General features: G+C 42.6%; 1 protein-coding gene across 1 annotated transcript in view; it reads right to left on the bottom strand.

Moving 5' to 3' along the window:
- The window catches only part of tns2a (tensin 2a), a 57,474-nt gene that overhangs the window by 18,193 nt on the left and 26,106 nt on the right, over positions 1 to 13,175 (bottom strand). Inside the window, exons 4-14 of the mRNA XM_065005542.1 lie at positions 10,746 to 10,781; positions 10,432 to 10,473; positions 10,267 to 10,316; positions 9,616 to 9,799; positions 1,887 to 1,937; positions 1,654 to 1,776; positions 1,246 to 1,310; positions 927 to 1,010; positions 711 to 823; positions 271 to 331; positions 43 to 118 (exon numbers count right to left, since the gene is read on the bottom strand). Of these exons, the coding sequence (XP_064861614.1) occupies positions 43 to 118; positions 271 to 331; positions 711 to 823; positions 927 to 1,010; positions 1,246 to 1,310; positions 1,654 to 1,776; positions 1,887 to 1,937; positions 9,616 to 9,799; positions 10,267 to 10,316; positions 10,432 to 10,473; positions 10,746 to 10,781 (885 nt within the window). The remainder of the gene's footprint in view (positions 1 to 42; positions 119 to 270; positions 332 to 710; positions 824 to 926; positions 1,011 to 1,245; positions 1,311 to 1,653; positions 1,777 to 1,886; positions 1,938 to 9,615; positions 9,800 to 10,266; positions 10,317 to 10,431; positions 10,474 to 10,745; positions 10,782 to 13,175) is intronic.

The following is a 13,175-nucleotide window of genomic DNA, read 5'->3' as shown; positions in this document are numbered from 1 at the left end:
AGTGGAATAATCTGTCAGACTGTCTGTCTGACTCAGACTTACCATGATGTCTCCCTTCAGCAGCAATGCAGGCTCAATGGTCACACACAGTCTTCGGCCCCCGGAACCCTGCAAGTCACTGTGAACAACACACAACATATGAATACAAACAGATAGGCGCACACAGACAAGGAAAAGTAAAGGCACATCCTGTCCAGTATGTTAGAGCTATGGCTTTTCTGTCAGTTGTGTTGGTTAATAATACTGTAGGACATAAAGTGATGCACTCACTATATCCCTGAGGTGTAGACCAGCTGCATGGACTGGTAGATCTTCAGGAAGGGAAAGTAACCTGGGCAACGATAAAGAGAGGCGGTGTTCAGTGTTACACAGTGGAATGTGCTGACTGTCTCTCCCCCTGTCCTTTGTCATACGATTAAGGATAAATAGGCCAGTGTGTGGGTGGAGGGTGAACTTGACCATGTGAAAACACTGTTGTCATTCACAGGGCCATATCTCAGAGCCTTGTGCAGAGACATGCACTCATAGACACACACACACACACCTGGCACACGCACACACATACATGCACGCACACACACACACACCACAGTCTACTGTAAACATAGACTCAAAACCGACTCAGCTCCCTGAGGTAGGAGAATGAGTGGTCTTATCTGAAGATGTCAGTCAGGGTGAACAAATGCGTAGTGCCCATCGCATGGCCTCACCTCCTTCGCCCTGGAAGTTAGGGAGTGTGGGGATGAGGACCTGGTGGAGGAACAGTGGGTTGCTGTTCATCTTGATCGCCCCAGAGAGGAGCCCCCCAAAGTAGTAGATATACCTGAGAGGGGGGGGGGGGGGTTAGTAAGCCCACATCACTTCAGACAAAAAAATTAAAAGATGGGGTTAGTGATACAGACAAAATGTCTGTAGATAGTCCTTACCTGTTTTGGGACGGTTGGAGGGAGGACGAGACTTTATCCTCACAGAACTTCCTCATGGCCAGTGTGCTAAGGGCCTGGTCTGCCCTGCTCAAACACAGAAACACAGAATTAAACCGACACACTGCACAAGAAGAATACATACTTCATAGAGAGAATTATACAACATTTACATAACATTCCCATTATGGGCTCTCTTAAGAGCCAGAAGTACATGAATGCAGCAGGCTTGAGCCAATGAACAAGCCAGTTTCCATTACTACAGCCTTAAACCATGCTCAGCATGGAAACTGTGGCTTTGGATGCAGGACAGGACACTTACCCTGCAGAGATCTTGCTGTAGTGCATGTAGGCTGCAATAATCACTCCTGTCTTGCCCTTGTTGCCCTGGAAGAGGAAGATCCGTGCCATCAGGACATAAAGTACCAACTGTTTTTAGCCTAAGGCTTGAGGCATTAAACTGATTATTACTGCTGTAAAGATATGGACGTCACTACCCTTTATAAGAACATTCTGACCACTAACTTCACAGCGATTTCAAAACTTCACAGTGAAAAGATACAAAGATGAGATTACATATTGCCCTTAAATATATCAAAGAGCTTCTGTAAAGTGAAATCAAGTCATCTGGGTAAACCCAGCATTCTGTTTTTTTTGTGTTTTCTTTAATAGCCCCTAAAACAACAAAACGGGCGTTTAAAACCCAGTCAAAAGCAGGGCGAACCCTGACCTTGCAGTGCAAGACTACCACATGCTGGGGGTCGGAGGTCAGCCAGGTCTCCATGGCCTTACACATGGCACAGATCTTGTCCAGGGGAGGGGCATGGAGGTCAGGCCAGCCGAAGTCATGAACCTGAATGTCATGGGAAAATAGTGAGGAAGATAGGAAAAGTATGTTAATATAATAAGTCACAGAAAGTGGAACTGATACAGAATTGATACAGAAAATAAAAACATGTACACCTTTGGATTCATGCGGGTGATGTCATGGCGTCGTTCAGAGAGATTGAAGAGCTGAAAGCAAAATTCATACTTGAGATGAATGATGTGTGTACTCACGCTACACATATAAAAGCACATATTAGTATTTTATTAAGATCCCCATTAGCTGCTGCCAAAGCATCCGCTACTCTTCATGGGTCCAAACAGGAACAAAACAACACATCACAACAAAACAATAGTCTACATCATAAATAAAACAATACATCACACAAGACATTGTGCACTATACAAGTTTACACTGCTCCACCATTACACATCCACAATATAAAATGTACAATATTTCAACAATTCAATATTACAATTTGTGTGTCTGTGTGTGTGTGTGTGTGTGTCTCTTCACAGTCTGTGTTGTGCCGTGAGGTGTTGTTTTATCTATCTGAATGTACTGTTAGCTTGAGTTACCTGATGTGGAAGAGAGTTCCATGTAGTCATGGTTCTATGTAATACTGTGCGTTTCCCAGCCTCAGTTCTGGACTGTGAAGAGAACCCTGATGGCATGTCTTGTGAGGTACGTATGGGTGTCTGAGCTGTGTTAGCTGTTTGAACAGACAAGTTCGGTGCTTTCAATACGTCAATAGCTCTCACGAAGACAAGAAGTGATGCAGTCAATCTCTCCTCTACTTTGAGCCAGGAGAGATTGACCTGCATGTTCATGATATTAGCCCTCCGTGTATATTTAAGGGCCAGCTGTGCTGCTCTGTTCTGGGCCAACTGTAATTAGCCTATGTCCTTCTTTGCAGCACTTGACCATATAACTGGGCAGTAGTCCAGGTATGATAAAACTAGGGCCTGTAGGACTTGTTTGGTTGATTGTGATGCCAAGAAAGCAAAGCAGCGCTATATCCCTGACAGACCTCTCCCCATTTTAGCAACCGTTGCATCAATATGTTTTGACCATGTCAGTTTACAGTATAGGGTTAAACCAAGCAGTTTAGTCTCCTCAACATTTTTAATAACAGTATTTAGATGAGGTTTACGGTTTAGCGAGTGATTTGTCCCAAATACAATGCTTTTAGTTTTTGATATATTTAGGACTAACTTATTACCAGCCACTCATTCTAAAACTGACTGCAGCTCTTTGTTAAGGGTTGCAGTGATTTCACTTGCTGTGGTAGCTGATGTGTATAACATTGAGTCATCAGCATACATACAGTAGACACACAGGCTTTGCTCAAGGCTAGAAAACAGTAAAGGATCAAGACAGCTGCCTTGAGGTATACCACACTACCTGGTTTAGGTTAGAAAGGATTCCATTAAAGAAAACCCTCTGTGTTCTATTAGACAGGTTCAAGATATGGCAGAGGATGTAAAGCCATGACACATACGTATTTTCAGCATCAGACTATGATTGATAATGTCAAAAGCTGCACTGAAGCCTAACAAAACAGCTCCCACAATCTTTTTATTATCAATTTCTTTCAACCAACCAATCATCAGTCATTTATGTCAGTGCTGTACATGTTGAGTGTCCTTCCCTATAAGCAGGCTGGAAGTCTGTTGTTAATTTGTTTACTGTGAAATAGCATTGTATCTGGTCAAACACCAGTCAGTAGCAGGCTGATTGGTCAGCTGCTGATGCAGTAAAGGGTGCTTTGCTATTCTTGGATAATGGAATGACTTTTGCTTCCCTCCAGGCCTGAGGTCACACAATTTACTGTAGGCTTAGATTGAAGAGATTGCAAATAGGAGTGGAGATATAGTCGGCTACTATCCTCAGTCATTTTCCATGCTCGTAAGTACCAGGTGGTTTGTCATTATTGATAGACAGCAATAATTTTTTCACGTTTTCCACACTCACTACAGAATTCAAAATTACATTGCTTGTCTTTCATTATTTGGTCAGTTATGATTGGATATGAATGTTCAGAGTTTTTTGTTGGCATGTCATGCTTAAGTGTTCTAATCTCGCCAATGAAAAAGTAATTAAAGTTGTTGGCAGTATCAGAAGGTTTTGTGATAAATGAGCCATCTGATTCAGTGGATGGAGATGAGTTTGCCTTTTTGCCCACTTGATTCAGCTGCCCTGCACTCCGGGTAGTCGAAGTGCTCCCATTTTGAACCATTCGATGTGTTTGAATGAACAAACTCCCCCTACCCAGCAGGCAAAGACAGCAAATCAAGTGCACCTAGAGGCCTACCGCTGGCCAATCAGATAGCTCAGATCACTGTGTCTGCAGCTTCCATGAGCCCACAGCAAAGTTGATAGTCAACTACCGTGTGAGATAAAACATAAAAAAATTAAACCATGACAAGAGAGAGGCTGTCAATGAATACAGCAAAGAGCTGCTGTTTTTATGAGTGAGTTCATGTATCGATAGACTTGCGTCGTTATTAAAACCTCTTGGTGTTAGGGGGCAGTATTTTCATTTTTAGAAAAAAAAACGTTCCCGTTTTAAACGGGATATTTTGTCAGGAAAAGATGATAGAATATGCATAGAATTCACAGCTTTGGATAGAAAACACTCTAACGTTTCCAAAACTGTAAAGATATTGTCTGTGAGTATAACAGAACTGATGTTGCAGGCGAAAGCCTGAAAAAATTCCAATCCGGAAGTGCCCCAGGTTTTGAAAGCGCTGCGTTCCAATGACTCCTTATTCAGCTGTGAATGTACCATCAACGAGCTTACGCTTTCTACGTATTCCCCAAGGTGTCTACAGCATTGTGACGTAGTTTTACGCATTTCTGTTGAAGAATAGCCATAGGCGGCCAGATTACGTAAGTGGTCACATGGTGGCTCCGAGAGAGATTCTTGCGTAAAATACAGAGGTAGCCATTACTCCAATCGGTCCTAGTGAAAAACAAATTGTCCCGACGGATATATTATCGAATAGATATTAGAAAAACACCTTGAGGATGGATTCTAAACAACGTTTGCCATGTTTCTGTCGATATTATGGAGCTAATTTGGAATATTTTTCGGCGTTGTGGTGACCGCAATTACCGGGCGATTTCTCAGCCAAACGTGAAGAACAAACGGAGCTATTTCGCCTACAAAAATAATCTTTTGGGAAAAAATGAACTTTGGCTGTCTACCTGGGAGTCTCGTGAGTGAAAACATCCGAAGTTCATCAAAGGTAAACGATTTAATTTGATTGCTTTTCTGATTTCCGTGACAATGTTGCCTGCTGCTAGCGAGGCATAATGCTATGCTAGGCTATGATAAACTTACACAAATGCTTGTCTAGAGTTGGTTGTATAAAGCATATTTTGAAAATCTGAGATGACAGGGTGACTAACAAAAGGCTAAGCTGTGTTCCAATATATTTCACTTGTGATTTTCATGAATAGAAAGATTTTCTAGGAAGATTTATGTCCGTTGCGTTATGCTAATTAGTGTCAGATGATGACAACGGGCCCGTTCACGGGATGGGGTGTCACTACAGGTTAATGGCTTGTGTCTTTCTAATATCGAGGAGTATTTCACATTCTCTGGTCATACGAGTAACAACATGAATTGGTGCATGAGTCTCTCTCTCTCTAGGAGAATATGTGTGTGATGTTAGACAAGGTCTCTGATGCTAAGAGATAAATGTATTTTCTAGGTGACTTGAACATTGATCTAGTTGTCCTCTCAAGAGGAAGCTTCTTACTGTGACTAATGCATGTAACATGAACCATGTTATCACTCAGCCAACTAGTGTACTCCAATAGTGTTGGATCTGTGACATCCTCTTGTATTGATCATATCTTCACTAATGCTGCAGTACTTTGCTCCAAAGCAATATCAGTTCCCATTGGCTGTAGTGATCATAAGATTGTGGCAATAACAAGGAAAGCCAAAGTACCAAAGGCAGGGCCTAAAGTTATTCATAAGAAATCATACAAAATGTTTTCTCAGAACGTTTGTCGAAGATGTTGGTCTGATGTGTATAAGGAGGTGAATCCAGATGCAGCACTTTGAGTTTTTGCACAATTATTCTTGCAAATTGTTGACAAACATTCACCTGTTAAGAAACTATCGGTGAAAACTGTTAGAGCCCCGTGATAAATTACTAAAATGTAAATGTAAAAAGGAAAGTTGTTTCAATTTCAATTTATTTTCGAAAAGGCCCTAAATAATTTTGTATCAGGACTGTTGAAAAGTATTTAGTATTTTGAAAATACATTAGTTTAGTTTAGGCCAGTGAAATACAAATGACAAACACTAAAAAGTAACAGAAATACTGCCCATCTCTGTGTGTATTGAATATACAATATTGAAAGAGAAAAACTGCTGTTTTGAATTTGGTCAAGTTTGTGTGGAAGAGGTGGAAAAACAATTGCCATCCATCAATAATGATAAGCCACCAGCTAAAATGACTATGTATGTTGATGATTGCACACTCTACACATCAGCACCTACAGCTAGTGAGCTCACTGAAACTCTTAGCAAGGAGTCACAGTCAGTGTCAGAATGGGTCATTAACAATAAACTGGTCTGAAATACAGTGCATTCGGGAAGTATTCAGTGCACTCATCAATCTAGATACAATACCCCATAATGACAAAGTGAAAACAGGTTTTTAGACATTTTATCAAATTTATTTTAAAAAACAAACAGAAAATACTTTATTTACATAAGTATTCAGACCCTATACTCAGTATTTTATTGAAGCACCTTTGGCAGCGATTACAGACTTGAGTCTTCTTGGGTATGACGCTACAAGCTTGGCACACCTGTATTTGGAGAGTTTCTCCCATTCTTCTCTGCAAATCCTCTCAAGCTCTTTCAGGTTATAGGGGAGCGTCGCTGCACAGCTATTTTCAGGTCTCTCCAGAGATGTTCGATCGGTTTCAAGTCTGGGCTCTGGCTGGGACACTCAAGGACATTCAGAGACTTGTCCCGAAGCCACCTCTGCGTTGTCTTGGCTGTGTGCTTAGGGTCGTTGTCCTGTTGGAAGGTGAACCGTTACCCCAGTCTGAGGTCCATAGCACTCTGGAGCAGGTTTTCATCAAGGCTCTCTGTACTTTGCTCCGTTCATCTTTCCCTCTATCCTGATTAGTCTCCCATTCCCTGCAGCTGAAAAACATCCCCATAGCATGATGCTGCCACCACCATGCTTTATCGTAGGGATAGTGTCAGGTTTCCTCCAGATGTGACGCTTGGCATTCAGGACAAAGGGTTCAATCTTGGTTTCATCAGACCAGAGAATCTTATTTCTCATGGTCTGAGAGTCCTTCAGGTGCCTTTTGGCAAATGAGCTGTCATGTGTCTTTTACTGAGGAGTGGCCCTTCTCCCCCAATTGCTCAATTTGGCCGGGCGGCCAGCTCTAGGAAGAGTCTTGGCGGTTCCAAACTTTTTAAAAGTTTCTGTTATATATATACAGTTGAAGTCGGAAGTTTACATACACATTTACACTCAGTTTTTCACAATTCCTGACATTTAATCCTAGTAAGAATTCCATGTCTTAGGTCAGTTAGGATCACCACTTTATTTTAAGAATGTGGAAATTTGTGAATGTGAATTTTTTTTCTTCAGTTTTTATTTCTTTCATCACATTCCCAGTGGGTCAGAAGTTTACATACACTCAATTAGTATTTGGTAGCATTGCCTTTAAATTGTTTAACTTGGGTCAAACATTTCAGGTAGCCTTCCACAAGCGTCCCACAATAAATTGGGTGAATTTTGGCCCATTTCTCCTGACAGAGCTGGTGTAACTGAGTCAGGTTTGTAGGCCCTCTTGCTCGCACACACTTTTTCAGTTCTGCCAACACATTTGCTATAGGATTGAGGTCAAGGCTTGTGATGGCCACTCCAATACCTTGATTTTGTTGTCCTTAAGCCATTTTGCTACAACTTTGGAAGTATGCTTGGGGTCATTGTCCATTCGGAAGACCCAATTGCGACCAAGCTTTAACTTCCTGACGGATGTCTTGAGATGTTGCTTCAAAATAGCCACATCCTTTTCTGTCCTCATGATGCCATCTATTTTGTGAAGTGTACCAGTCTCTCCTGCAGCAAAGCAACCACACAGCATGATGCTGCCACCCCCGTGCTTCACGGTTGGGATGATGTTCTTCAGCTTGCAAGCCTCCCCCTTTTTCTTCCAAACATAACAATGGTCATTATGGCCAAACAGTTCTATTTATGTTTCATCAGACCAGAGGACATTTCTTCAAAAAGTACCATCTTTGTCCCCATGTGCAGTTGCAAACCATAGTCTGGCTTTTTTTATGGCGGTTTTGGAGCAGTGGCTTCTTCCCTTTTCAGGTTATGTCAATATAGGTCCAGCAGCTTCACAATGTCCTTTGTTGTTGTTCTGGGATTGATTTGCACTTTTCGCACCAAAGTACGTCCATCTCTAGTTGACAGAATGCGTCTCCTTCCTGAGTGGTAAGACAGCTGCGTGGTCCCATGGTGTTTATACTTGCGTACTATTGTTTGTACAGATGAATGTAGTACCTTCAGGCCTTTGGAAATTGCTCCCAAGGATGAACCAGACTTATGGAGGTCTACAATTTTTTCTCAGGTCTTGGCTGATTTCTTTTGATTTTCCCATGATGTCAAGCAAACAGGCACTGAGTTTGAAGGTAGGCCTTGAAATAAATCCACAGGTACACCTCCAATTGACTAAAATGATGTCAATTAGCCTATCAGAAGCTTCTAAAGCCATAATTTTCAGGAATTGTCCAAGCTGTTTAAAGGCACAGTCAACTTAGTGTATGTAAACTTCTGACCCCCTGGATTTGTGATACAGTGAAATAATCTGTCTGTAAACAATTGTTGGAAAAATGACTTGTGTCATGCACAAAGTAGATGTCCTCACCGACTTGCCAGAACTATAGTTTGTTAACAAGACATTTGTGGAGTGGTTGAAAAACAAGTTTTAATGACTCCAACCTAAGTGTATGTTAACTTCCGACTTTACATTTGCAAAAATGTCTAAAAACCTGTTTTTGCTTTGCCATTATGGGGTATTGTGTGTAGATTGATGAGTGAAAAAATTGATTTAATCCATTTTAGAATAAGGCTGTAACGTAACAAAATGTGGAAAAAGTCAAGGGGTCTGAATACTTTCCGAATGCCCTGTATTAACATTCTGATTATATATCATTTTTAAATGGTCTGAGAAGAACAACAATGGCAGGGCAATTCAAGAATAACCAATATGTAGTGATAATGTATTGAGCCTACTGCACAAACCTCATTGCTACAGTACTGTTTTTAGTAGGTTAATGTTGCATAAGCTTACAGCTTTTAAGTCATGTTAAAAAAAAAATCTGCCTCCATTTTGATTCAGAAAGTGATCTCCGCTCAGAAAAGGTTTGACCACTTTTTTACAGGAATATGATTCTGAACACATAAAGGACACCTCCCCCATTGGCATTCCTATCTCTTTTATAGATGTTATAACCATGTATTTCTACCACTGTATCATCAAAGGAATTATCTAAGTGAGTTTCTGAGATAGCCAGTATATGAATGTTATCTGATGTTAGTAAGTTATTGATTATTAGTTATTGAACCTTGTTTCTCAGGCTACATATGTTCATGTGGGCTATTTTTAACCTTTTCTGGGTTGCTTTTCTGGGTGGCTATGAAAGCACATATGAAAGCATCAATGAGTGTATGGCTACATTCCAAAATCCATACCAGCCTACCACTTATAATACATGCCCAACACAATCCTTAATTTGGAGTGGTATGATAGTAGAGTAGATATTTGAACCCAGGCCATGTCGACAGCGGCAGGATATAATGTACTCACCAGGAACTTGTCCTGGTGCTTGGACCTGAGCATGGCAGTCACCTCCTTGAGGTTGAGACGGTAGCGCTGCTCGTCCAGCAGAGGGGGGAAGAACACAGAGATGATCCTCTCAGTGATGTAGGTCAGGTCAAAGTCATAGTGGCCCTCCATGACTCTTTCCATCACACGGTCCACACTGAAACTCCTGACCAGAGGGAAAACGCAAGGGGTTATGAGGTGGTCTACAGATGGATGTTGTGTTACTCCATTGAGGTCTAAAACAGAAACACTGAAACCTTTCATTTGCAGCCTCCCTTACATTACTCAGCGTTTCCCAAACTAGGGGTCGCGACCCCATGTGGTGTTGCCTGATTTGAAAATGGGGTCGAGAGAAAAACAGGAGGAAGTGTAGTTGGATAATGAGAGGAGGTGTAGGTAGAATGAAAAGAGGGAAATAAAAGGGAGGGAATGAAGGAGGAGTGATAAAAAGAGAGAGACTGGGAAAGAGAAGAGAATGAAGAGGAGGAGATAGGAGTCCGTGTGAAATCCTCCTTTTAATCATCCAGTACATCCTCCTTTTCATCATCCTCCTCTTCCTTCTTCTTCTCCTCCTCCATAGAGAGACATGTTAAATAATGAATTTAATTAGGTTATCATAGGGAGCTGTGTTACCTGGGGAGGGTGGTCCTCTGTTTGGTGTAAGTCAGAGACTTTGTGGAACCCTGAAGACAGAGAGAAATTAAATTAGAACCATTTCTCACACTCATGAGAAGAACAGCATGAACATTCACTTGTGGAGGGGAAGTGAGAAAAATGTGTCTGGAAAAGTCTTCTCACCAGGTGTTGGACGTGTCGGGATGGAGCTGTCCCTCTGCGCTGCTGTAGGCAACAAGGGGAGATATATGGTGATTCAACAAACAGGCTTCCTTCCTGAAGGCCCACCTATACTACTTATTGTAGCAACCTGACTTCTAGACAACACTCTCATCCAAGAACAAACCAAGCCCACTCTACTAGCCAAGGAAAAGAGGGGCATCTGCCATTTTCCAACAGCACTGCAGATTTATGGATGGCTACAGCTTGTTGTTTATATCATAAAGTGAAGGAATGAAGGTCTATTTAAAGAGTGAGAGACAGAGGGGTCAACTTACCAGATCAGATGGAGCTGGGATGCATGCTGTGGTCACCTGAAACAGAACAACAGACCATTTTTCCAACGGGAAACATGATCGAACCAAAACATACAGTCAAACATACACATTACACGTTCCGAGGCTATCCGCTAAGTCTCGCTTTCCGCTGTCTGTTTTTTTTCTTCTTGTATTTTTCTCCAGGAAAGAGGGAAGGGAGTGGTGAGGCTGGCGAGGCCGGGGAAGATGGGCCAGAGGAAATGCTCCCTCAGACAGACGGAGAGATAAAGAAAGAGAGAAAAACACATCTAAGCCAGATACGAGAGCCCTGTCATCCCATGTAGACATGATTACAGTAGAAATACCAGGATAAGGGAAGTATGGTATGCAAGTCCCAACATTCTCTGGGGGCGCTTGGTGGGACGGTCTGAGAAAAACCAGAGGTTGCATAATTTATCTTGCTAACCCACTCCATTTTGGTGTCACTCACACAATGGCACAGTTGGTAGCCAGGGAGCATGTGCACATAATCATGTTGGTTGTGTTCACACTGATTCATATCACTACAAAGTACAACTAATATGCTGGTGAAAAGCATTTATTAGAAACATTTGCTTTGACAACACTACAGCCTTTGCTGTCTCGTACGCACTCAGGCACACACACACACACACACACACACACACACACACACACACACACACACACAATGTAATTTCCCATGTGCAATGGTCTGTAGATCGTGAACCCAGACCTAAGTTCCGGAGCAAGTGGAAGGAAGCACTGTTAGATTTGAGGTAGGGTTGAGGACCACAGTCATGCTTACGTAAAGGCCAAGCACACTGCGGGCCAGAGTATGTCCTAGCATTTCCACTCCCCAACCCTGTTACGCCTGTTTGTTTGGACACAGGAAAGGGCAAAGGCTTGTATATCTCATTGTGTACAGAGGGAAGTTACAGACCCCTTGGGTGGGAGTATGTTTGTGTTTGAGTGTGTGTGAGCCAGATATAGCTAGTGTGCTTGTGTGCATTTCTAAGAAAACGTGTGGGCCTCAAACCTCTCCTCCTCATACAGTAGGTGGCTATAGGCTAAGCAGGGTGGTGTCAACAGACAATGTGCTGTAATGAGACACATGACTACATCACAGAGCTTGTTTCTGATTGATTACAATAAAGTTCATGGAACCACCACTGCTTTATTCTGCCAAGCAGTGGAACAATTCGTCCCCATGACGGATAATGCTTCTGTTCTTTAAGAATCATAGCAGATCTTATCTTCTGTCCTGACTGCCAAGTTGGGCTTGTGAAACTGCGACCACATAACTATGAAAACAAGAACAAGAACCACGTTAAAAGGATGCATTAGGGTACTGCTGCTAACACAAGAACAACATGGCATTGCATTGTTTGCTGTTTGGGGTTTTAGGCTGGGTTTCTGTACAGCACGTTGTGACATCTGCTGATGTAAAAAAAAAGGGCTTTATAAATACATTTGATTGATTGATTGATGGCCTGAAGGTGAACCAGACAGCACACTGTCCACTCTCTTTCTGTCCAACTGTCCCTCTCCTCTGCCTCTAATCAATTCTCTCTTTCCCTCGTTCTCTCCCAAACTGACTCTCTCCCTCTAACATTTTCTTTCTCCAATAATCCCTCTATCCAGCGTTCTCCCTCCCTCCTCTCTCTTCCCCTCTCACTCCCTGTCAAACTTTCCCTCTCTCCAGCAGCATTCACCCTCTCTCTCTCTCTCCCGGGCCTGCTGTCCTCCCCTCTCAGAGCGAGCGATGGGGCCTGCAGCAGGGGAGCATTACGCCAGAACAAACACACCAGATTCCATCTCCTGGGCCAACACTTACGCACGCGCTTCCTGCAAGTGCTCTCCCCCTCCCCTCTCCCTCACTCCCGCTCTCCCTCCATGTACCTCTCCCACTATATCACTCTCCAAACAGGCCCAGCTGGTAAGGCTCATGGTGCTAACCCCTCTCTGCCTCTTCTAGATGGGCCACTGGTTCAACCAATGTCCTTGATCCATTAAAGCCAGGGACCATGGCTAATGCACTCACTGTGAATGTATCTCTTCAGTGCTATGCAAAACTAGCTATGGGAGAGAGAACTGATGACGAGGTAGCCCTACTGGTATGTTATACGTATGAGTAAGTGAGTGTGTGGGTATAGGGGAAATCCTAGGGTGCATAAGAGAACAAAGGGGTCTGCTTCATGTCCACTGACACCGAAAGGTGTTTTTGTAAGTGGAGTACAGGGTAAATAGACTGGATAACAGGGGAGGTGACAGGGAGGAGTAATGGGGATACGGGCATCATGTAAATAATATCATTATTGTGCAGGACTGGGGCCAATTGGACATCATCAACTTCGATTCTGCCCCACCCCAATGATAATTCATTCAGCCTTTCTCTGTCAAGTCCGATTCATGTTTTGTTCAAGAGTTGAG

The sequence above is a fragment of the Oncorhynchus nerka genome, linkage group LG20 (genome assembly GCF_034236695.1).
Source record: "Oncorhynchus nerka isolate Pitt River linkage group LG20, Oner_Uvic_2.0, whole genome shotgun sequence".
NCBI lineage: Eukaryota > Metazoa > Chordata > Actinopteri > Salmoniformes > Salmonidae > Oncorhynchus > Oncorhynchus nerka.
The sequence above is the reverse complement of the archived record's forward strand: the minus strand, read 5'-3'. Positions and strand labels throughout refer to the sequence as shown.